We start from the raw sequence: 25,589 nt of genomic DNA on the forward strand, positions 1-25,589 counted from the left end.
TGCTCTGGTTTCCTCCCAGAGTCCAAAGATGTGCAGGCTGGGTTACTCATTGTATCCAGGGATGTACGGGCTAGTCCAGTTAGCCGTGGGAAATGCAGGGATAAAGTAAGAGGTTGAGTCTGGGTAGGATGTTCTTTGGAGGGTTGGTGTGGACTCAATTTGCCAAATGGCCTGCTTTCACACTGTAAGGATTCTATGATTTTATTTCGGGGCTTCATTGCCTGTTTGTCCATTCTCACCTTCTGGCACCTTCCATGCCTGCTCGCCTACTTTTACCTTACCAATCTCGATATCCCAAAAGTTGTTTTTGATCTGATCTGTACTGTGCTTGCCCTGCCTTTTGACCTTCACTAAAACAAGTTTATTCTTGATTCTTCACCTGTCTCAAACTGTAATCAAATCATGAGTTAACATGCTTACTGCACTAAAAATAAATTGCAATCAATAAGTGGATTGAAGAGCGTATGCATTATAGTACCAGCAGGGGAAGCGGAATAAATTGTAGGTGAATAAGGAAGATTTGGGAAGCGAGGGTTTGAAATGAAGTGCAAAACTGCAAAACTAATGAGAGCAAATGACAATCAAAGTAGCAGATAAAGAAACTCATGGTGATGAGGCACTTCTGGCCAGCCTCCCATTTCCTGCTCTTAGTAAACCTCAGTTCATTGAAAATTCTTCCATCTGTATCTTAACCTATACCAACTGTTGTTCACACAGCATCATTGTGTTGCTGACTTTCACTGGAGTCTGGTCCAGCAACGCCTTGCTTTTAAAATTTTCAACTTTGCATTCAAATTCTACCCATGCCCCACATTGTAACCCTCTCCAACCCTGATTTGGTCTAGGACCTCTGCATTCATCCATTTTTCGTATTTTCTGCGTCGCAGATTTCCTTTGCCCCATCACTGACAGCTGCACCTTTAGAATTCCTATCCTAAACCACATCATGTCTCTGAATTCCTCTCTTCTGAAGATCTAGGGATGCCATATAGATACAATATAAATGCAAGTTATTGTTATAAAGCCCTATAGTGACTACATTTGTTTTCTTTCTCAAATGATATTTCCTGAACATGTTGATGTTAACATCACATACTAAGGCAGAGTTGGGCATGAAGAGCAACTATTTTGCAATTTTGCTGCTCAACTATAAGTGTACCACCTGTGATGGGCAACATAAATGGAACAAATCCATCCACCTTGATTTATAGTGATTTTCAATTGAAACTATTTGACTAAAATGCTTGGAACAATGAAGTAATTCATCCTAGAAACAGACAGGAGTAATTTATTTGTCGGTTTCTGATAAATTGGATTATTTAACATGGCTTCCGTAGATTATGGCGACTGTGGCTTTTTTTTTGTATCTGCTCACAAACATTTTCAAGGTATAGTATACATAACAGTCAAAAAAGACCAAAGGCATTTCTCTGGACCCACTTTCCCACAAAAGCACCACAATTGTCAGTACCCGTAGGACCCATCTCTTCCTAGTTTTTCACCCCAGAATCTTATCCAGGCATTACATTCACTTCTATCGCTTCCTGTCACTGTTCTATTTCAAGCACCTGACCACTGCATTTTTCCCATCCTCCACCTAATTTGCATTCCTCTATCTTTAAGACTACACCAACATTTCCACTCACATCTCACTCCTATGTGCTCTTCAATCCCAATATCCTTCAGTTGTTTATTTTCCAAGAGGCATACATCTTACAAGTGGAGAAATATTATAGTGATTTGTAGCAAGGTCAGTGAGGTGGACCTCATATAATATGAGTTCATCTGAATGGGGCTGTTAATCTGGTCCAATCAAGGAGCCCTGCCTGACAGATACATCAGGAGTGTTGTATGCACTTTTTTTATGTAACTGGATTGGCTTTTTATGTACAAATGTCATTGTTGCTGTCTTGTCATATGTGAAACTAGGATTTGAGGTTTGTCCTCATCTCTCTGTAAACTGGTTGAACAGTAGGGTTTGGGGTCTGGCTTTGCTGCTCCTCTCCCTTGTAAAAGTGCTGTTGTATAAATGTTAATTGTTTTTTGTAAACTGTTTTGGAATTGATTAATAAAATTAAAAAAAGAACAGGAGTGTCACTGCAGTTAGATGGTAGTTTGGGGGTTTTAAAAAAAACAGAAGTGTCAGATATTCTGCTCACTCTGAGAAAAAAAACAAGAGTATCACATGACATGTATGCTGGGGTAAAATAAGCACTATCGCTGTTAGGCAGAAGTGTGGGGAAAATTAAAAAAAACAAATCCTGTGAGAGCTGGCTGTAGAAAAAAAAAGGAGTGTCAAATGTTCTGTTCACTCAGTGAGCTGGCTCTAAGGGAGCTGGATCAGTGTTAAGGGCTCACCATAAAAATAGAACAGGACTGTCAGACATTCTGCTCACTCTGAGGGCTTATTCTGAGGGAACTGGATCACTGTCAAGGACTCTCCATGTGTAAATCAAGAGTGAATTGGTGATGTATTACCAGCCTCTGTGGGGTTATTTCAAGTAGCATTAGAGGCACTTAAGCAATTCCAAGGAAAACTCCTGACATAATTTCTCAAGCGAATCAAGCTGGTCACCTGCTCCAATGGTTGGATGATTCGTAATTGTTTCAAAGAAATGAAGACTGGAAAAGTTAGGCAATATGCTTTCCTACTTAGAATACTTTGCTTCATGTTTAGATCCACTTTATGAACTTAGGATCATTCGGGAGGCAGAGGGGGTCATAGATCGGAGCTTTAGGGAAGTAGTAACTCCAAAGATTGCAGACAGATGGGTGACAGTGAGGGGGACTGTGAGGAAGCAGCCAGGGACCCCCTGCGGTCATTCCCCTCAAGAACAAGTATACCGTTTTTGGATACTTGTGGGGGGGGGACTTACCATGGGTAAGCAATGGGGCTGGCAGGGAGCCTGTCCCCGTTGCTCAGAAGGGAAGGGTGGAGAAGAGCAGAGCAATAGTTATTGGGAACTCGATAGTTTAGGGCACAGATCGGTGGTTTTGCGGGGCGAGAGAGACTCACAATTGATATGTTGCCTCCCAGGTGCAAGGGTACATGACATCTCTGATCGTGTTTTCTGGGACCTTAAGGGGGAGGGGGAGCAGCCCGAAGTCGTGGTCCACATTGGCAGCAACGACATAGGTAGGAAGAGGATGTTAGGCAGGCTTTCAGAGAGCTAGGTTGGAAGTTCAGAGTTAGAACAAACAGAGTTGTTGTCTCTGGTTTGTTACCCGTGCCACGTGATAGAGAGTCGAGGAATAGGGAGAGAGAACAGTTAAATGCGTGGCTACAGGCATGGTGCAGGAGGGAGGGATTCCGGTATCTGGATAACTGGGGTTCTTTCTGGGGAAGGTGGGACCTCTATAAACAGGATGGTCTACACTTGAACCTGAGGGGCACCAGTATCCTTGGGGCGAGGTTTGCTAGTGCTCTTTGGGGGGGTTTAAACTAACTCGGCAGGGGTATGGGAACCTGGACTGTAGCTTTAGGGTGCAGGACCTTGAGTGTAGGGAGGTTAGGAACATGGCATCAATCTCGAAGGAGGGTGCCTATAAACAGAAAGGTGGCTTGAAGTGTGTATATTTCAATGCGAGAAGTATACGAAATAAGGTAGGTGAACTTTCAGCGTGGGTTGGTACCTGGGATTGCGATGTTGTGGCTATTATGGAGACATGGGTAGAACAGGGACAGGAATGGCTGTTGCAGGTTCCAGGGTTTAAATGTTTTAGTAGGGTCAGAGGTGGGGTAAAAGAGGGGTGGTGTGGCATTGCTTGTCAAGGATAGTATTACAGCGGTGGAAAGGACGATGGATAAAGACTCGCCATCTGAGGTAGTTTGGGCTGAGGTTAGAGATAGGAAAGATGAGATCACCCTGTTAGGAGTTTTCTACAGGCCTCCTAATAGTCCCAGAGACGTAGAAGAAAGGATTGCGAGGATGATTCAGGAGAAGAGTGAAAGTAATAGGGTGGTTGTTATGGGGGACTTTAACTTTCCAGATATTGACTGGGAAAGCTATAGCTCGAGTACGTTAGATGGGTCGATGTTTGCCCAATGTGTGCAGGAGGGTTTCCTGACACAATATGTAGACAGGCCAACAAGAGGTGAAGCCATACTGAATTTGGTTCTGGGTAACGAACCAGGCCAGGTGTTAGAATTGGAGGTAGGTGAGCACTTCAGGGACAGTGACCACAACTCGGTGACTTTTACACTAGTGGTGGAGAGAGATAAGTGTGCACTGCAGGGCAAGAGTTATTGCTGGGGGCAGGGAAATTATGATGCGGTGAGGCATGACTTAGGAAGCGTGGCTTGGAAAAGTAGGCTTCAAGGGAAGGGCACAATCGATATGTGGAGCTTGTTCAAGGAGCAACTATTGAGTGTCCTTGATAAGTATATACCTGTCAGGCAGGGAGGAAAGGGTCGTGTGAGGGAGCCGTGGTTTAATAAGGAATCAGAATCCTTTGTTAAAGGGAAGAGGGCGGCCTATGTGAGGATGAGGCGTGAAGGTTCAATTGGGCCAATTGAGAGTTATAAGGTCGCCAGGAAGGATCTAAAGAGAGAGCTAAGACAGCAAGGAGGGGACATGAAAAGTCCTTGGTTGGTAGGATTAGGGAAAACCCAAAGGCTTTCTATAGGTATGTCAGGAATGAAAGAATGACTAGGGTAGGAATAGGTCCAGTCATGGATAGTTGTGGGAAGTTGTGCGTGGAGGCTAAAGAGATTGGGGAGACACTATTCACTCAGGATCGGGACATTGTTGCCGATGTGAATATTGAGTCACAATTAATTAGAATGGATGGCTTTGAGGTATGTAGGGAAGAGGTGTTGGAAATTCTGGAAAGGGTGAAAATAGATAAGTTCCCTGGGCCTGATGGCATTTATCCTAGGATTCTCTAGAAAGCAAGGGAGGAGATTGTAGAGCCATTGGCCTTGGTTTTATGTCCTCGTTGTCTACAGGAATAGTGCCAGAAGACTGGAGGATAGCAAATGTGGTTCCCTTGTTCAAGAAGAGGAGTAGGGATAACCCTAGTAACTATAGGCCAGTGAGTCTCACTTCTGTTGTGGGCAAAGTCTTAGAGAGAATTGTAAGGGATAGGATTTATGAACATCTGGATAGGAATAATGTGATCAAGAATAGTCAGCATGGTTTTGTGAAGGGCAGGTTGTGCCTCACAAACCTTATTGAATTCTTTTGAGAAGGTGACTTAGGAGGTGGATGAGGGTAAAGCAGTAGGTGTGGTGTGTATGGATTTTAGTAAGGCGTTTGATAAGGTTCCCCATGGTAAGCTACTGCAAAAAATACGGAGGTATGGCATTGAGGGTGCGTTAGAGTTTTGGATTAGGAATTGGCTGGCTGGAAGAAGACAGATGGTAGTAGTTGATGGTAAAGGTTCATCTTGGAGGGCAGTTACCAGCGGTGTTCTGCAAGGATCTGTTTTGGGACCATTGCTGTTTGTCATTTTTATAAATGACCTGGAGGAGGGGCTAGAAGGTTGGGTGAGCATTTTTGCGGATGATACGAAAGTCGGTGGAGTTGTTGACAGTGAGGAAGGATGTGGCAGGTTACAGTGGGATATAGATAAGCTGTAGAGCTGGGCAGAAAGATGGCAAATGAAGTTCAATGTAGGTAAGTGTGAAGTGATTCACTTTGGTAAGAGTAACAAGAAGATGGAGTACTGGGCTAATGTTGGATATTTGGTAGTGTGGATGAGCAGAGGGATCTTGGTGTCCATGTACACAGATCTCTGAAAGGTAAATAGTGCTGTGAAGAAGGCATATGGCGTACTGGCTTTTATTGGTAGAGGAATTGAGTTCCGGAGTCCTGAGGTCATGTTGCAGTTGTATAAGACTCTGATGCGGCCGCATCTGGAGTATTGTGTGCAGTCTTGGTTGCCATACTATAGAAAGGATGTGGAGGCACTGTAACGGGTGCAGAGGAGGTTTACCAGGATGTTGCCTGGTATGGTAGGAAGATCATATGAGGAAAGGCTGAGGCACTTGGGGCTGTTTTCATTGGAGAAAAGAAGGTTTAGGGGTGACTTGATAGAGGTGTACAAGATGATTAGGGGTTTAGATAGGGTTGACCATGAGAACCTTTTTCCATGTATGGAGTCAGCTATTATGAGGGGGCATAGCTTTAAATTAAGGGGAGGTAGGTATAGGACAGATGTTAGGGGTAAATTCTTTACTCAGCGAGTCGTGAGTTCATGGAATGCCCTGCCAGTAGCAGTGGTGGACTCTCCCTCTTTATGGGCATTTAAACGGGCATTTAAACGGGCATTGGATAGGCATATGGAGGATAGTGGGCTAGTGTAGGTTAGGTGGGCTTGGGTCGGCGCAAATCGAGGGCCAAAGGGCCTGTACTGCGCTGTATTTTTCTATGTTCTTCTATGTTCTATGTTGTACTGAATCTATATATACAGAACAACTTTGATTACCCGAACGAGACGGGCGGGGAGTATTTTGTTTGGATGAAGGTTTTACGGGACCTTGAGATCTTGTTCGGATAATCCGAAATTTGGATAATTGACATTACAGATAACCAAATTTATTTTTATGAAACTGTCCTTGTGGAGTTTGCACATTCTCCCCATGTCTGCGTGAATTTCCATCGGGTGCTCCAGTTTCCTCCCACAATCCAAAGATGTGCATGTTCAAATGAATTGGCCATGTTAAATTGCCCATAGTGTTCAGGGATGTGTAGGTTAGGTGCATTAGTCAGGGGTTAATGTAGAGTAATTGGGAATGGGTCTGGATAGGTTACTGTTTGGAGGGTCGGTGTGGATTTGTTGGGCCAAAGGGCCTGCTTCCATGCTGTAGGGATTCTATCGTTCTATCATTCTTGAGTTCATTTTTCTTAACCTACAATGTCACCTATAGTATGAATTTGCCATTTCCTCTGCTCAGGGCTGAGTTAAAATAATTCCAAACCTTAGATATCACTGATTAAATGAAAATAGGCATGCAAGAAATCTAAAAGTGAGTTTAATATTTTCAGTTGTGAATGGGGTCTTCAGTAATACTCAAACAAACCTGAAGAGAAATCAAGCAGAACCTGCCAAGGAATGTTTAAAGGCTTGTATCCTTGAAGTTAGTTGGTGTGACTTAATTTATTTTAAGCATTTGAAGTGATCACATTTTTAAGATGGCTTTAGGTTGAGTAACTGGTGTCCACATGCCTGCCTACAGCTCCCATCAGTACTCTAGGGTCCTTGCTGAGGATGGAAACATAAATGTCAGCTACGTGAAAGTCAGACATCTCCTGCAGACTCAATTCAGCATATTTTCCAAGATCGCAACCCTCCCAACGTATGTCGTTTAAATCTTCACCTGACGACTGCTTATGTATAAATACAGAAAATCTTTGTTCTGAATAGTAAATTACTGAGGCTTATTGTTCCTGTATTAAATATCTGATTACTCATGCATAATGATTATCATGAAATGAGCTGAGAATATTGAGAATCCACATTGTCATTTTGTTCCTGTCGCTTTTGTACATTTGTTTTTAAGAGAGGACTATTGATTCTACTTTTCCTGACACTGAAGAGATAAAGCCGCAAACAGCCAAACATAGCAGGAAAGGAAAGGAGAAGGATAAAGGAGGGAAAGAGAAAAGTGCACCATCCAAGCCAGAGATTCCGGTACATTTTTTTAAAAATTATCATCTTGTTCATTTGTGGAATGGAGGGAACATGGGGTTTTTGTCCTCTTAAAATACATTGCACAAGAAAAGGCCATCGGTGCTAAGTAAAGAACAAAGAACTGAAAACAACAAATTCTGGATGTCACAGCAGGTCAGGCAGCATCTGTGGAGATAGCACAAGCTAACGTTTTGAAGATGCTGCCTGACCTGCTGTGTTTTTCTTATTTTCAGTACAGATTCTGTAGTAACTTGTTCCTAAAGAGTGGAGAATTTGTGTTGATATGGTGCCCCTCGTGATCTCAGGGCATTCCAAGCTGCTCAACAGACAATATGGATTTTTAATAGAAAATCAATATAATGTATAATTATAATAGTCATACCACAGCTGATGTGTGAACAGCACGTTCCCTTCAGAAAGCAATTTGATACTAACCAGATGATTAGTTGTGGAATAAAAATTGGGCCCTGCTTTGCTTCAAAACAGTACTGATAACGACTTTTGTATTGACGTGGGAGAGCATGCAAGGCCTTATTTGAGAAACAATTCCTCCAAAAGTACATTACACCCTCATAGTGTACTCACTATGTTGGTACTCACATCTCAGCAGCGAAATAGTAAAACTGTTCATTGGCTACACGGGGAGGAAATGAAATAGGAGCATAGGAGCAGAAAATAATACAGTTCCTCAAGTCTGTTCTATTTAACGTGATCAAGCAGATCTTCAACCAAATTCCAGATATATTAGTTCTCTTTTCTTTTTATCTTTGGATAACAAGAACTATAAGTAGTAAAAGGAGAAATAGTTAATGCTGCTTTGAGGAGAGAAATTTGAATAGACTTTTAAAGATGACATAAGAAAGGTTTGGAGTGGTATGGACCAGGAGCAGGCAGTTGGGACCAGTTTAGTTTGAGATTATTTTCAGCATGGACTGGTTGGATTGAAGGCTCTCTTTCTGTGCTAAATGACTCTATGACTCCATGAGGAAAGAGTTATCACATAGGATGGTTTAGGATGAGTGTTAAAGCCTTGCTGAAAAACCTTCCACTGATTATTCTTTTGGGGGGAAGGGGTTGGAGGGTATTCATAGGAAACAACAAGAGAATATCAAAATACTTGAGCTTGGATTTATGGTGAGTTAGAATGGCTCTGGAAAAACGTTGCTATAGAGACTGGAGTAAATGGCCAGTGACTTTTCAGATTGGTTTTCTAGCTATGGTCCTCAAAATGTTAATATAAAAGGCAGTTTGGTTAATCATGTGCAGCTGGTATATGGGTAAAAAGGTAACCGTGGTCTCCTTTAGGATTTTGGAAGTCAAAGGAGCCATTTATAATTTTTCTGCAAATGATACAATATTTCTACCTTTTATTGCCTTCCCAGAAATTAATATCTGGTTGTAGATGAGGTGGTGCACACGGTTACATTGATGATGCAAAGCATAAATGGTTTTAATGGGCTTTCATTGCCATCTCTTTACGGCTTGCGTTGTAATTTTGTACTAACAAAAGCAAAATGCAATAGATGCGAGATATCGAAAATTAAAATAGAAAGTACTATAAGTATTAAGCAGGTCTGATAGCATCTGTGGAGTGAAACAAAGTTAACATTTGAGGTCATTGATCCATCACTGGCTCTGATCTACTCATCTTGTGGCTGAGCTCAAACTGATTTACATACTTTGTTACATTACCACAGTGATTACATTACAAAAGTCTACATTAGCAATTGAGATGATCTTCTTTTCATTTATTGTTCTTGTTTTAACCGTTCTCCTACTTACTGAGGTTTAATAGGTATGTGTTGCAATATTTGATGTGGAAATTAACCAGTTTTGTTTCATTTCTAAGGTGCAGCAAATTGATTTAACAAAACCTCACTTTACACTTCATTATGTCACTGAGCATGGTGAAAGTGATTGTTTTGACATCAAGAAAGACACCGAACGACAAGATGAAATTCAGGCTATGAAACGAGCTTGGGAAGCTGCAGAACCTGGAAGGGCTTTCAAAGTAATCCACTGTGAACTAACAAACATTTTTAATTTCTAAAGTGGTGTTCTTTATATCTCTATATGGTAATGATGCATGTAAAAATATTTAACTGTTTAGGAAATAGCACACTTCGTGACCTCTGAGTATCCCAAACTGCATCACCAAAAAGGCATGAAGTACTGTCCTATAGGCAAACATGGCAGCCAATTTACTTACATCAAAATGCCACAAACAACATAGAGTAATAACCAGCTAATCTGTTTCTAATTTCATTAGTTAAAGGGTAAATATTTATAAACTCCCTTGCTGTATTTTGAAATGGTGCCATGCTATCTCTTACACAATTTCTGAGAGGAGAGACGAGGCCACTACTTAATGTCTTAAGTGAAAGGTAAAAATGGCACTCTAACGGTTCAGCACTTCCTGAAGACTGCAGTGGGGTATAAGCCGTAGATTTGGTGTTCACATTTCTGCTTTGAGGTTTGGTACGATCCTCTGATTCAGGTAAATGTGCTATCACTGGACCATGTTGCATTTCCAACAGGAACCGTATGTTTGGAGATTTGAGGCTTCATCAATGCAGCTGCTGGGTTTAGTCACTAGACTTTGACAGATTGTTTACAATTAGGACTTGATCTCATACTGTTGTCGATGAGTCTTCTTTTCAGCACAAATTCAAAAGATCTAAAGTTGAAGTAAGCTGAGCTTGTACACTGATTCAAAACTCAGAGGTTTTGATTTTGTCCCACAGTTAGTGAGTCCACTGACAGAAGAAGTCAGGAATAAAGAACAGTAAAGATAAGGCCACTGAACCTGATCATGTGATGTCAAGCTCATTATTATGCATGACATGAACCCTTGTCATCTGAACTCCATGCAGGAGAAGGAATTATATTTGAAGGGCAGAAGGCTTTATTTAAAACCTGAAATGCGATATTGCAATCTTCCTGAGTGAGGACTGCAAATAAATTAGACATCTTTGTCAGACATATAAACACCATATTGGAAAACTTTTGAGACTGCACATAGAAAGAAGAATCTCCATCTTTGTAAAAGTTCATTTTGTGCCATTGACTGATTCAGCTGTGTTTGGAGATGCCACTATCCATTCACAGCAGCAACCTACAGTTCAGTAGGACTTCATTGAGCCAACCCCTCCAGGTGATTTGAGAACACAGAGAAAGTCTACTTCCAGCTGACAACCACAAGAAGCCTGATTGAACCAAGTGGACTGGACAAAGGCCACTGAGAAACAGAGCAGTTAGAGAATCCATCTAGGGGACTGGGTCCAGTGTAAAAGAGGAATAAATGACCTCCTCTGAACTGCAAAGATGAGTTTGAGTCTAATATATACCAAGAAATGAATGAAAGATAGGTGGGAAAAGTCAGGGCATTGAACGATTAAAGGCTCATGTTGAGGTATAGTGTGTTAGCCTGATCAATTTCCAGCGTTGCACAGCTACAAATGTAGCTTGAACATAACTACATTTCCTGAGAGTGTACAGGTTGGAAGAGCAGCTGTACAACCTGACCCCTCGTGTAACCAGGAGCCAATCTGGCAGTGAGTTATTCTCCCTAGCATCACTGGAAACCAAATTTTTCTCCACTGATGCTTATAGGAACAAAAGAACCACTGTGCCGGGGAGCAATCCAAGACCAGTGATAGACAGCCAGCGATTCATCCTCTGGCAGAGGCAGAGTTGGAAGCCCTGGAGTTGGCAGGGAAGCAGGACACACAGCCAATGGCTGATCTGAGTTCAGATTGAGCAGTCTGGAGAGTGATGAGGAATTGCACTCATCATCTCTGCCATAACAATGGCAACCTGTTGCATCCATGAAGGGAAATGACCCTTAACATCAGCATTCCAATAACTGTTTTTATGCTTAATTTGCATTGTTGTCTGCCACAGAGAACACTGACTAGCATCTTTGTGATACTTCTGACACCTTCCCACAGAATAATAATCCAGATGACTCTAAGGACATAACAACATACCTGAACCATGCATCTGACACCTGCACCGATACATAATTTAGCTCCTACCAAGTTGTGTGCACTGGCCTGGGGTCGCAATCTGTTGGGTACCGCATAGTCACACAGATTATGTTGAGAGAGGCATTGGCAGGTGAGACAAAAGATACTCTGAGGGTTTCTGAAGAACAGCTGTCCCCGCTTATGAAGGACCTCGGGTGATAGCAACACTCAACCATTTGGGAGTTGGAGTGGCAAATGAGAGTGAATTTGATGGAACTACCTCTGGCTTTCAGCAGACATAGCTGGGCAGTAGAGGATTCCTTCCACAGAATGGCCTTTCCCACATTTCAGATGGGATAAAATATATGCATCTTCCATAGAGAAAGCATCGACTACCACAGAGTAGCAGAACCAAGAGATGACACCATGGATGCCTAGTGACGGAACGACCTTCCAGACCATTACTAGTGCCACAGGCTCTCTGAAGTAGTGAGCTAGTAAGAGGTTTTTGGTGCTCCTGGTCACTCCTACAAGCATACCTTGCTACCAGGAAATGGGACATGCCATGTCACACTAAGAAGTTAGGGAAACTCTAGACCAACACACTCTATGTTGCCAAGAACACCCCAGCTCCAAAGCCTCTCTTCCATTGGCAGTGATCATATATGCCCCATCCAGGTTAAGTCCAGTCAAAGGTTACTTGTCCAATCAACAAAGGCCTTGGGACAATGAGAGCAGCAGCCTGCTCACACCATATCTCCAACTGTCTCAGCACAGCATTCTAAACCTTTTCAAAAGGTTCACTTTCACACAGTCAGGTTGCACTCGTGTTTATATTATTATGTTAATGAAGAAGCTTTCTTGTCCCATTGCGATGTTGTCTGTTTTATTCAGCACTTTTTTTTTGTTCGAAAGTCTCGTAAATCTTTCCCTTCAGTGATGTATGATGTTTAATAGCATGTGTTACAGAGGCACTGGCTGCTTGTAGTCCTCTGTATGTTGTCCAAGGTAGGAGCATTGTGAATTCTCAGATGAAATGGATCATCTGTGGAAAACTGTTAAGGCTGTAATTATTAAGTCAATTAATAGTGAGCAGGTGCCTGGAAGCTGGTCAGTATGAGGTCATTCAAAGCCTTCTGTGTGCTAACGTCCATGGTACACACTTCCCTAATAGCCCACTGATGTGGATTCCCTTTCATGTCACTCTCTACTTCCCTGTTTTAGACTTCTTCCTACTTTTCTTCCTCTAAGCTGGTGTTGTCACATCGCTGCATAGAGGTGTTAATACAATGAATAGCACACAATATGATACTTTTACTGTGGAAAAGAATATGGAAGATATAGACTGTAGGGAAATAGATGGTGACATCTTGCAAAATGTCCAGATTACAGAGGAGAAAGTGCTGGATGTCTTGAAATGGGTAAAGGTGGATAAATCCCCAAGACCTGATCGTGTGTACCCGAGAACTCTGTGGGAAGTGATTGCTGGGCCTCTTGCTGAAATATTTGTATCATTGATAGTCACAGGTGAGATGCCAGAAGACTAGAGGTTGGCAAACGTGGTGCCACTGTTTAAGATGGGTGGTAAGGACAAGACAGGGATCTATAGACGAGTGAGCCTGACCTCGGTGGCAGGCAAGTTGTTGGAGGGAATCCTGAGGGACAGGATGTACATGTATTTGGAAAGGCAAGGACTGATTAGGGATAGTCAACATGGCTTTGTACATGGGAAATCATGTCTCACAAACTTGACTGAGTTTTTTGAAGAAGTAACAAAGAGGATTGATGAGGGCAAAGCGGTAGATGTGATCTATATGGACTTTAGTAAGGTATTCGACAAGGTTCCCCATGGGAGACTGATTAGCAAGGTTAGATCTCATAGAATACAGGGAGAACTAGCCATTTGGATACAGAACTGGCTCAAAGGTCGAAGACAGAGGGTGGTGGTGGAGGGTTTTTTTCAGACTGGAGGTCTGTGACCAGTGGAGTGCCGCAAGGATCGGTGCTGGGTCGGTGTTGGTGAACAAAGAGACCTTGGAGTGCAGGTTCATAGATCCTTGAAAGTGGAGTCGCAGGTAGATAGGATACAGTATTGAGTACAGGAGTTGGGAGGTCATTTTGTGGCTGTACAGGACATTGGTTAGGCTACTGTTGGAATATTGCAATTCTGGTCTCCTTCTTATTGGAAAGATGTTGTGAAACTTGAAAGGGTTCAGAAAAGATTGACAAGGATGTTGCCAGAGTTGAAGGATTTGAGCTACAGGGAGAGGCTGAACAGGCTGGGGCTGTTTTCCCTGGAGTGTCGCAGGCTGAAGGGCGACCTTATAGAGGTTTACAAAATTATGAGGGGCGTGGATAGGGTAAGTAGGCAAAGTCTTTTCCCTGAGGTCGAGGAGTCCAGAACTAGAGGGCATAGGTTTAGAGTGAGAGGGGAAAGATATAAAAGAGTCCTAAGGGGCAACTTTTTCACACAGAGGGTGTTACGGGTATGGAATGAGCTGCCAGAGGAAGTGGTGGAGGCTGGTACAATTGCAACATTTAAGAAGCATTTGGATGAGTACCTGAATAAGAAGGGTTTGGCAGCATATGGGCCGGGTGCTGGGAGGTGGAACTAGATTGGGTTGGGATATCTGGTCAGCATGGATGGGTTGGACCGAAGGGTCTATTTCCATGCTGTACATCTCTATGGCTCCATTTTACTGGGTCATACTACAAAAGCAGCTTCATAACAAGGTGTGGCAGCGGGAACATAGCTTTGGAAGACCAATGATTTACTCTCTGATGTTGCTTGTTACAGAGTCATACAGCACGCAAACAGTCCCATCCGTCCAGTTCAACCATGCCGATCAGGTTTTCCAAACTAAACTAATCCCACTTGCCTGCATTTAGCCCATGTCCCTCTAAGCCTTTCATATTCATGTATCTGTCCAAAAGTCTTTTAAATGTTGTAACTGTACCTGCAACTACCACTTCCTCGGGCAGTTCATCCCACATATGAACCACCCTCCGTGTGAAAGACAGTGCCTTTTAAATCTCTATCCTTAAAATTATTCCCTTTAGTTTTGAACTCCCCTACAGTAGAGAAAAGACCTTTGCTATTTATCTTATCTGTACCCCTCATGATTTTATAAACCTTTATAAGGTCACCCCTACCATGCTGCAGTGGGAAAAGGTCCCAGCCTATCCAGCCTCTCCTCATAATTGAAACCCTGCAGCTCTGGTAACATCCTTGCACATCTTTTCTGCAGCCTCTCCATTATGACTGACAGTGAACCTCTCTTCAGCCTTATTAGTGTTTTCAGTCCTCTGCTTGGCTGTTCCTGCCCATCTGGATCCTTATGAGTTCTCCAGCCCTCTTGAATAGCACATTGGTTATCTGCTTTATGCAGTAACATATGACTGCTTGGGAAGTGTTACAGATGTCACCTGTAGACTACTGAAATGAACCAGCTATGGAAGGTTAAGAGCTGCAGTAATCTATAATGCCATATCATTAACCCACTGTATCCCCATGAATCCTGCACCAGGATGCAAAGTTCTGTGATCTGTTCAAGAACTATCTCTCCAACATTTTCAGGTACATTCATGTAAGCACTCACATAACCCTGGAGCCTGCATCTGTATCTGCCTGTCCTTGCTGCCTGGCCTGTGGTTATGCTGTCTCCAATTGCTGCTCCTACATTGCCTGCACTGATTCCTGTATGAAAGGGTGTTCCTGTGCAGTGCTGATCACCTCCAGTGCTTGAGGATGAAAGATACAGAGTAAATTACTTCCATTGTGCAATATCCTCTTCTTTAATAGCAGCTTCTGAAATGCCCTTCTTTTAGAGATTCAGATCTTTGGTTTAATAAGTGGCCTTTAACTTTTGGAACAGACATTTCAGGCTGAGTCACTTCCAGCCAGGCTTCTATACTTAGCAAGAATCACTATTACAAATAATGAGATTCGAGCTGCAGTTAAACTATGAACTGTGGACAATTAACTCAAATAGTTGAAATTCAAATCCTTCAATAAAACTTCCTCTACACACACACATATAGACAGATAAATGCATTGATGTTATGACTGAAGGGGAAAAGTGAGAACAATGAACTGAGCATGGGGTCACAACGTTCTGTGGTGTTTAAACAATCTTAATGTTTACCTGTGTTACTTTGGAACCAGATTTTCCACACATGCTGAAATGCCCGTTAGTGGCACATACATTTTACACTATTTAAAACAGCTGACGGTGTTTGGGTAGATACAGCCAACAGAACCTACTACAGATTTGTTGACCGTACCAATAGCATTGGTTGCACTTAATACATCATTTTTATTGGCTTTATACTTATGTCCATCCTCAAGTAATGTGTCTGCAATGTGGCCCATTTCCTTGACCAGAAGATCCTCCCCAAAGGATTTACCTAGTGTGGTGCAGATTACCAACTCAATGAATCTCTCTGACAATTCTTTGGAAAAGTCACTCTCATATCCTTTCCAAAAAAAAAACCGGTCAATAGAATCTTAGAATTACTGGCTATATGGAATGAATTGGAGTCTTATAATCTTGAAGTTAATTCTTACCTTGAGATGATCTTTGAGAATTTTCAGGATTTTCTCTAGATCTTTCTGATCATCCACAGAAAAACTAATACTTTATTTCTGTGAAGCCCATTTTTGCCAATGGCTATTTACCAGGATTGTGTACTGTTTGATATGTAAAATAGAATTCAGTTAAGATACCAATTGATGTCCAGTCCATTGTATGCATTTGCCTTCCATTTTGCCTTACAGATCTTAATCTTTTTTTATAGAAGTAGAATGTAGTGCTTCTGTATTAATATATTTTAAGGGCTTTGATTCACTTCCATTTTTTCCCCTTTATTGCATCTGTTTCCCTTCACTTTATGCTAGTGTTGCCTCTTTTCGAGCCTTGATTCCTTTAACATTTGTTTTATGAATGGCAGGATTGGATTTGCAGGTTTCTGTTTGCCATTTATGACAAATAAGGATTGTTGATATTATGTGGACATTTTAAAATTATTTTTGTGTTGATTTGGAGAAAAGAAATTGCAATACCAATTGAGGCATGGGCTTAGATAAGCTTTCTTAATGTAAAATAAAGTTTTTTTTAGTGTTTTTATGTCTTGTTTTCTTTGAGGAGAGCTTTGGGGTTATGCTTTCAGGACTATTTAACTACTTTATTTTTGATTGGACAGCATCCCCTATTTTTAAAGAGAAAAACAACTTCAGTACAGATCTGTAACCTTTACTTTAGAGTTAGTTTTTTTTATTTTTTTTGGTTTTTAAGTAAAATTTCTTTAAAAAACCTTGTATAATGAATGACTAATATTCTAACTAAAAGGAAGTTAGCTCTGTCTACTTCATAATCAGTATTCTATCTATAGGTCTGTATGGTTGTCCATACTGACAGAAACTAATGTTGCTAATTGTCCACATTCTCTATCCAGAGCTGTTGCACAGATGGTCATCAAGTAGTTTTTCAAATATCTGCCATGAAGACACTTCAAATTTGAGACATGCTATTTGGTTGTTGCAGTGCAGTGAGGTTGCCATATAATCTGCTGCTACATACGGTTGGTGTGACATTTAGATAGGAAGGTGCCTACAGCAAACTGTCCAACCCTTTGACTGCTGACAGTCGACAGAAGCTGCTTGGCTTTCTGTCTTCCTTGAACAGCAATACTCTGAGCATTTAACACCACCTGAGCGGGGTGAAATGCAAAACGGCTAGGCAAAGATGAGATTAGATTGGATTACCTACAGCATGGCAACAGGCCCTTTGGCCCAACAAGTCCACACCGACCATCTGAAGAGTAACCTATCCAGCCCCATTCCCCTACCCTATACCTACCCTTGAGTAATGCATCTAACACGATGGGCAATTTAGCATGGCTAATTCACCTGACCTGCACATCTTTGGATGGTGGGAGGAAACCAGAGCACTCAGAGAAAACCCACGTGGACACGGGGAGAATGTGCGAACTCCACACAGACAGTGCTAACCACTTAGCCACCATGCCACCCCATATGTTGCAAGCCTCTATATAGGTGCAAAGTGAGTGCACGCTAAGAATGAGAAAGCAATCCTGAGATACTCCCTGTTCCAGTACAAAGTATTCTTGCAGCAACATTACAATGAAAGATTCCAGTGTATTCCAAAGTACAGCACAAATGTAAGTAGATCGGAAATGTACCATGGTGCAGCAGAGAGGCTGGTATGAGTCAGATGTCAATACATGGATGTGAGATGCAGGTGACTGCTGCCCATGGAGTTTAGTCTGGGATGTTGATGCCGGGTAGCATAGATGGAGGCCTGGAGGCTCAATATCAAGCTGGAGGTACCAGTTACCTGTTCTGACTTTCATGTCTGGAATGCTCAAAATCCAGTTCCTATCCGGACAGCAGAAGAATAGAAGACTGCATATTAACAGGTTGAGATTAAGTCCTGATGAGATTGATAATAAATGATAATCTATGTTAATAGATCTCTTGCTGCTCACTGCCAAGAATCTCATCTTAACATCCAAGACTTGGTTGGAAATGCAACTTTTTGGTCCCAAATTTGATAAAGAACCTTCATGACCTGTTTTCCTAAACCTGTCGCCATGGCCAACTTCACTCAGAAGCTGACAAAATTCCACCAGAAGTGAAAGCAAAGGGGAAGTTGCCGTCCTCTCAGAGGGCTGCTCCCTCATTAGGGAGAGATGACTGCTGGTGGTTTAACCTGAGGGTCACCACACTTCAGGTGAGGGGAGAAGTTGAGAAGGAGAGTCCTTCATGGTAACCTCAGCCAGTGTAGGAATTGAACCCAATTTGTTGGTGTTACTCAGGATCACAAACCAACCATCCAGCCAACTGAGTTAACTGAACGCCCCCACACCAGGAGTCTTATAGGACAGAAGGAGACCATTCTCTTTGAAAGAGATATCTAGTTAATCGTGTTCCTCAGATTTTCTACAAACCCCACTGTTTTTTCCTTTTAAGTGTACATTTAATACCTGTGTCTTCATTTGTACATACTCCTCCAAAATGAATGGATGGAACTGCAGTTTCAGATAGTCTGTACCAAAATGTTTTTATTCCCATTGTCACCCAGGCCTTACAACTCCGACTGCATATCATGAATTACAAAACAATAGATAATACATTGCTCAGTACTGCTGGGAAAGAAGGCGAAAATATCAGTGAGGTTCCTTCTGAAAACGATACCAATGATGCAGCAACACAGGAGATGCAATCTGCAGGTACTACTTAGATCACGTGATTAGGAACAAGAGTAACTCATTGAGCCTCTCAAGATTCCTCTTGCATTAATTTAAATTATAGCTAATCTGTACCTTACTTCCATTTGCCTCCTTGGTTTTGTGAGTCTTCATACCCTAATCTAATAGAGTTCTATAATTTGTTTTTAATCTTTCAGTTGAATAAATCTGAGTAGCCTTTGGAGGAGATGTTGCCACATTTCCACTACAGTTTCTATGCTAAGTACTTCCTGATATCACCCCTCAATAGCCTACATTTTTATCTTGCCTGACTTTATTATTGAACAAATCAGATACCAGACTGAAATCTGGTTTGATAGATCATATTTTGGTTTTAGCAAGGCACTCATTCACTGAAATAGAAGGACACAATGCTGCCAGTAAGTTTTAACAATAAAACATAAGTTTTTTACATAAAATAATATTGACCAAACTATTTACATATAACTCAAGTTTAAATATTTCAAAATGCATTGTAAAATATAATTCCCAAAAATGTTCCTTTATGGTGCTCACACTCCTGTGAGAATTCCCTTCTTGATCACACACAGGGCTTGATTTAACAAATGCTTCACTTCCTGAGAATCTGGTAGCCTCTTCATTGAACTTAATGCACAACTATTTACCTTTTTTGTCATTAATACTTACGCAACATAAACAAATTCTAATAAGCCTGACAATTACTATCTCTGCCTGACTATTTTTAAAAGAAATTAAATGGCTGCAGAAATGCTTACAAATTAATGCTTCAGATATACAGATCAAAACACAAATGCAATTAACTCAATTCTCACCTCTAAAATAAACAATATTAAAATATATGTAAGTCACATACTTTACATGACTCTAGTTCAAATTTTATTATTTTCAATTCTATATTCCTTTACCAGAAGAAATCTATCAATTCCTTGACTCATTTAACTACCTTTTACCATCAAAATATTGATACCTAAGAAAGCAATCCACGTATCTGTTCTTGTAACTTAACTCTTTATTCCATTTTGGTGAACCTTTGATGTACCCCTACCAAGGCTAATATATCTTTCCAAAGCTACCCCACCTAAAACTGAATGCAATACAGTCAGTTCTGCTCTAATGCAATAGTTCAATTTTCATGCAATCCTGTGTTAAAAGAAAATCGTGTAATAGCATCATCTAAACTAATAGGGCCAGAATCACGTTATAACCAATACGTGCTTTAAAACTTTGCACTTCAGAAACAGTGTCCACAATTCATCAATCATGTTATAACAAATTCATGTTGACAAAATTCCCATCATAGCAGAATGATCTGTACTCTAAATGAGGTCCAACCACTGCTTTAGATAATTGTAAATCCACTCATTTACATTCCATCACCTTAGTATAAATGCCAACATTTCAGTCATCTTTTTATTTTTTGTACCAGCCCAAAGCTAGAAACTACTCAGTCGCATGAAAACAGATTTTAAAAAAGTTCCACATTAATGTGGTTTGTAAAGAACAACAATGTAGGTAAAAGGCCATTATAAAATACATCTCAGGGTTCAGTGACCTAATGAAATAAAATAAGAAAACACCTCAATGTTATCAAAAAACCCACATGTGCAGCAGTTTTCTGTGAAACACGTTTCAGCTTCCATTACTCATTGTGACATGTTAATTGAACTCCTCTAGCATTGATGAAACATTGAAGGGAGAGGAGATTTGGGTCGGGCAAGGGCATGGGATCTGTGTGAGTCCAAATCCTGGTTTACAGCAAATAAAGCCATAAAGGAACAATAAAAATAATTTCCACTAAAAATAGAAAGCATCATAATATCATGGAATCCTCACAGTGTGGAAGCAGGCCATTCAGCCCATCGAGTCCACACCAACCTCCCAAATAATATCTCACTCAGACCCACCCTCCTACCATATCCTTGTAACCCTGCATTCCCCATGGCTGATCCACCTGACCTGCACATGCCTAGACACTATGGGCAACTTAGCATGCCCAATCCACCTAATCTGCATGGCTTTAAACATGATTAGTTCTTGGGTATGTGCGTTCCTCTACGAGCATCAGTACCTGAACCAAAACTATTCACAATGGCATCGCCTTTTAAAAATCCTCTCAGTTCCACTCCATTGGCCAAAGTATAACAAGTTTCTGCATGAATCTGGCATCATAAAGTATCATGACTAAATTTTGGCACAGATCATGCTATTTAAAAGGCTAAGTTCCCTTACAGTAATTGATTGCCACAGAGCTAATGGTTTTTGTAAGAGTGACTGATTTGAAAGACTTGATGTTGCAATTACAGAATGTCACATTACAATTTTTGTTCTGCATTCTGTTTGTAACGTTAATGCAGCAAATATTTCTGTGAGTTCTACTTTTTCACATTTTTATGGCATGTTGCTCCTGTCTGGAGGATGAATCCTGCAATATTTTGTTAGATATGTACATAATTTTATTAATTGTGGTAAATTCAGCTGGAATAAAGCAGATGTTTTATGATTCATGAATAAAGTTGCTACAATCCAGATACGACTGGAGGAATGTTCATTTGCAATGTTCAGCATATTTGTTTAAAGTGAACATTAACATCAAAACATTAACCTGTCTTTTCTGATCATAGTTGCTGGATATATATCAACTAAAATAATGTAGAGACTATTTCAGATATTATTTGCATCTTCATGGCTCAAAAGGGAGTTTCAGTTTTCAAAAGTAAATTGTTAAATTTGGTCTTGTTCTCTATTTAGATCAGTCTCATGTTTTAGAAGAAAGTCAATCCACAGATGTTGACAAACCTTTACAAGATCGCTCCGTTGTAGAGAAGTGGACACGTTATGTCAGGTATTTATGTGAGGATGTGTAGCCAGTCAATTTGAGGTGACTCTAGATGTCAGCAAAAATACCCAATGTCCTGTAATTATACTATACCAAAATATTACTTCGTTGGTGGACCAATACAGTTGATCTTGGACAGTAGCAAAAGAGAGGTTAATGAACTTTCAGTCCAGTTTTACACAATGTTCAATGCAACTGATTTCCTTTTACCTCCCCTAGTACAGGTAGACAATCCTTTGTCCAGAATCCGAAAAGCTCCGAAGTCTGAATTTTTTTTTTGTGAAATTTTCTTTCTCATTAAGAAGGTTGTTTGGCATGCAAACAGTTAATCCAAGTCAACACCCACTCGATGCGTGTCACTCAGCTGCGACGTGTGGTGGCGTGGCCCAGGACTGGCAGGCCTCAATTCTCTATCAAGGCCCGTTTTATTGAGTGAGTCACTTATTCTGAAATTCGAAAAATTCTGAATTCCGAAAAACCAACTGGTTCTGAGCATTTCGGATTAAAGATTGTGCACCTGTACTGGTGAATGACATACACCGAAAAATCTAAGTGTTTCTTTCACCAGGGAAAGTGCACTGAGGGGAATCACCCTCAACCTAGTGCTGAGAACATAGATTCTCATTGCAAATCCAGGGGACATAGTCATGCACATGTCACATTACTCCCATGACAAAGACTTGGGCCACACCCAGCTAATCTGACTGAAGGGTAAAGGTTACGATTTTGCCAAAGTTGAAGTAAAGCGAAATACACCATTTTTTTTCTGTCATTGTGGGATAAAACCTATCAGACCATAAGACATAGGAACAGAAATTAGGCCATTCAGCTAATCGAGTCTGCGCCACCTTTCAATCACAATTGATAAGTTTCTCAACCCCATTTTCCTGCTTTCTCCCTGTAACCCTTGATCCCCTTGATAATCAAGAACCTACTTATCTGAATCTTAAATATACTCAATGACCTGGCCTCCACAGCCTTCTGTGGCAATGAATCTCATAGGTTCACCACTCTCTGGCTGAAGACATTTCTCCTTATCTCCATTTTAAAAGGACTTCCTTTTATTCCAAGGCTGTGCCCTCAGGTCCCCGTCTCTCCTGCCAATGGAAACATCTTCCCAACATCCACCCGTGTTCAAGCCATTGAGTATACTGTAGGTTTCAATTAGATCCCTCCTCATCCTTCTAAACTCCGTCCAGTATAAATCCAGAGTCCTCAAACATTCTTCATATGTTAAGCTTTTCAATCCTGGGTCCATTCTTGTGAACCTCCTCTGAACACACTCCAAAGTCAGTACATCCTTCCTGAGATATGGGGCCCAAAACTGTGCACAATACTCCAAATGTGGTCTAACCAAAGCCTTATAGAGCCACAGAAGTAGATCCCTGCTTTTATATTCAAGTCCTCTCAAAATAAATGCTATCATTGCATTTGTTTTCCCAACTACTGACTTAACCTGCAAGTTTACCGTGAGAGAATCCTGGACTAGAACTCCCAAGTCTCTTCATACTTCTGAATTCCTTCCCCATTTAGAAATTATGTGCCTGCAAGCACGTGAGGATATCAATTCCCAACTAAGGAGTGAGTGAAAGTGAAATTTCTTTCTTTCACAATAATAGATGCTCAATATTATTGCAGGGCATTCATTGGTTCTCAGTTCAAGCCAGACTCAGATTGTTTTCAGTGACATTCTTTCTTTCTAATGTTGTGATAAATTCCCTGGTAATGCCAATTTTTTTTTTATTCTTCTCCATCTCCCATACAGAATGGATAGGACTTTTTTGTTCTCAGTTCTTGCTTCCTGCTGAGACCAAGTTTCGGACTTTTCCAGATACCACACTGTTTGGTGCTTCTGGGTCCCAATTTTATCCTTAACAGAAATGGAAAGGGGTATCACCACCAAAGACCATACCCATTCATATGGCTCATTCCAGTCAATAAATCCCATACAAAATGCAAAGGGCATTTTCTCAAATGCTTGTTTACAATTTTGCAAAATGCATTGCTGTTGGACTTTCCTGTGTCTGTGCCTTTGATTTACAGGACAATGTTGTATTATGTCTTACAATCAACATGCTTATATACATGCACTGGATCATGACATGTCCCCTGAAGATATAAATGGTTTAGACACCATCTTAACTTGGGTCACTTAAGGCAGTAAGATGTATGAACAAAAGTAGGCCACAGAGCTCAACAAGTGTGCTCAGCCATTCAATGAGATTGTGGCTGATCTGATAATTCCTAACTCCACTTCCCTGCTTTTCCCCATATCCCCAGGTATCTTTATTGCTTTAACATCTATCTCAGCCTTTAATATACTTAATGGCCCAGACCCAACAGTCTTCTCCAGGGAAAAAAAAATCACAGATTTACTATTCTGTCAGAGAAAAGAAATTCCTCCTAATCCCTGCCTTAAATGTGCAATCCCTTATTCTGTGATAATGTCCTCTGGTCCCCAACTCTCCCACAAAAATGAAAGGCCTTTTCACATGCACCTTTTACAACTCCCCTGAGGATCTTGTATGTTTAAATGAAACCCTCTTCTGTAGATTTCTTCAGACTTTCCCCTTTAAGTAATATTCAGTTTCTCTGTTCTTCTTGCCAAAGTGCATAACTTCATTGTTTCCAGTGTATTCCATCTGCCAAGTTTCTTTTCCCACTATTTAACCTGCTTATGTCCCACTTTGTATCATCCTCACCACTTATTTCCCCACCTGTTTTGTGTCATCTGCAAACTTGGCTGTAGCATATTCACTTCCCTCATCCAAGTCATTTATAAACATTATAAGTTTGTACAAACTTGGTTGAGTTTTTTGAAGAAGTAACAAAGAAGATTGATGAGGGCAGAGCAGTAGATGTGATCTATATGGACTTCAGTAAGGCATTCGATAAGGTTTCCCATGGGAGACTGATTAGCAAGGTTAGATCTCATGGAATACAGGGAGAACTAGCCATTTGAATACAGAACTGGCTCAAAGGTAGAAGACAGAGGGCGGTGGTGGAGGGTTGTTTTTCAGACTGGAGGTCTGTGACCAGTGGAGTGCCACAAGGAACGGTGCTGGGCCCTGTACTTTTTGTCATTTACATAAATGATTTCGATGCGAGCATAAGAGGAGTTAGTAAAGTTAGTAAAGTTAGTAAACTTAAAGTTAGTAAATTTGCAGATGACACCAAAATTGGAGATGTAGTGGACAGCGAAGAGGGTTACCTCAGATTACAACAGGATCTGAACCAGATGGGCTAATGGGCTGAGAAGTGGCAGATGGAGTTTAATTCAGATAAATGCGCGGTGCTGCATTTTGGGAAAGCATATCTTAGCAGGACTTATACACTTAATGGTAAGGTCCTAGGGAGTGTTACTGAACAAAGAGACCTTGGAATGCAGGTTCATAGCTTGAAAGTGGAATCACAGGTAGATAGGATAGTGAAGAAAGCGTTTGGTATGCTTTCCTTTATTAGTCAAAGTATTGAGTACAGGAATTGAGAGGTCATGTTGCGGCTGTACAGGACATTGGTTAGGCCACTGTTGGAGTATTGCATGCAATTCTGGTCTCCTTCCTATTAGAAAGATGTTGTGAAACTTGAAAGGGTTCAGAAAAAATTTACAAGCATGTTGCCAGGGTTGGAGGATCTGAACTAGAGAGAGAGGCTGAACAGGCTGGGGCTGTTTTCCCTGGAGCGTCGGAGGCTGAGAGGTGACCTTATAGAGGTTTACGAAATTATGAGGGGCATGGATAGGATAAATAGACAAAGTCTTTTCCCTGGGATCAGGGAGTCCAGAACTAGAGGGCATAGGTTTAAGCTGAGAGGGGAAAGATATAAAAGAGACCTAAGGGCAACTTTTTCACGCAGAGGGTTGTATGGGTATGGAATGAGCTACCAGAGGAAGTGGTAGA

General features: G+C 41.1%; 1 protein-coding gene across 1 annotated transcript in view; it reads left to right on the plus strand.

Annotated features, from left to right (window-relative positions):
• Positions 1 to 25,589, plus strand: part of adgb (androglobin) — a 344,259-nt gene that overhangs the window by 312,515 nt on the left and 6,155 nt on the right. Inside the window, exons 30-33 of the mRNA XM_060831153.1 lie at positions 7,505 to 7,635; positions 9,485 to 9,646; positions 18,707 to 18,854; positions 21,603 to 21,696. Coding sequence (XP_060687136.1) covers positions 7,505 to 7,635; positions 9,485 to 9,646; positions 18,707 to 18,854; positions 21,603 to 21,696 — 535 coding nt within the window. The remainder of the gene's footprint in view (positions 1 to 7,504; positions 7,636 to 9,484; positions 9,647 to 18,706; positions 18,855 to 21,602; positions 21,697 to 25,589) is intronic.

The sequence above is a fragment of the Hemiscyllium ocellatum genome, chromosome 10 (genome assembly GCF_020745735.1).
Source record: "Hemiscyllium ocellatum isolate sHemOce1 chromosome 10, sHemOce1.pat.X.cur, whole genome shotgun sequence".
Taxonomy (NCBI): domain Eukaryota; kingdom Metazoa; phylum Chordata; class Chondrichthyes; order Orectolobiformes; family Hemiscylliidae; genus Hemiscyllium; species Hemiscyllium ocellatum.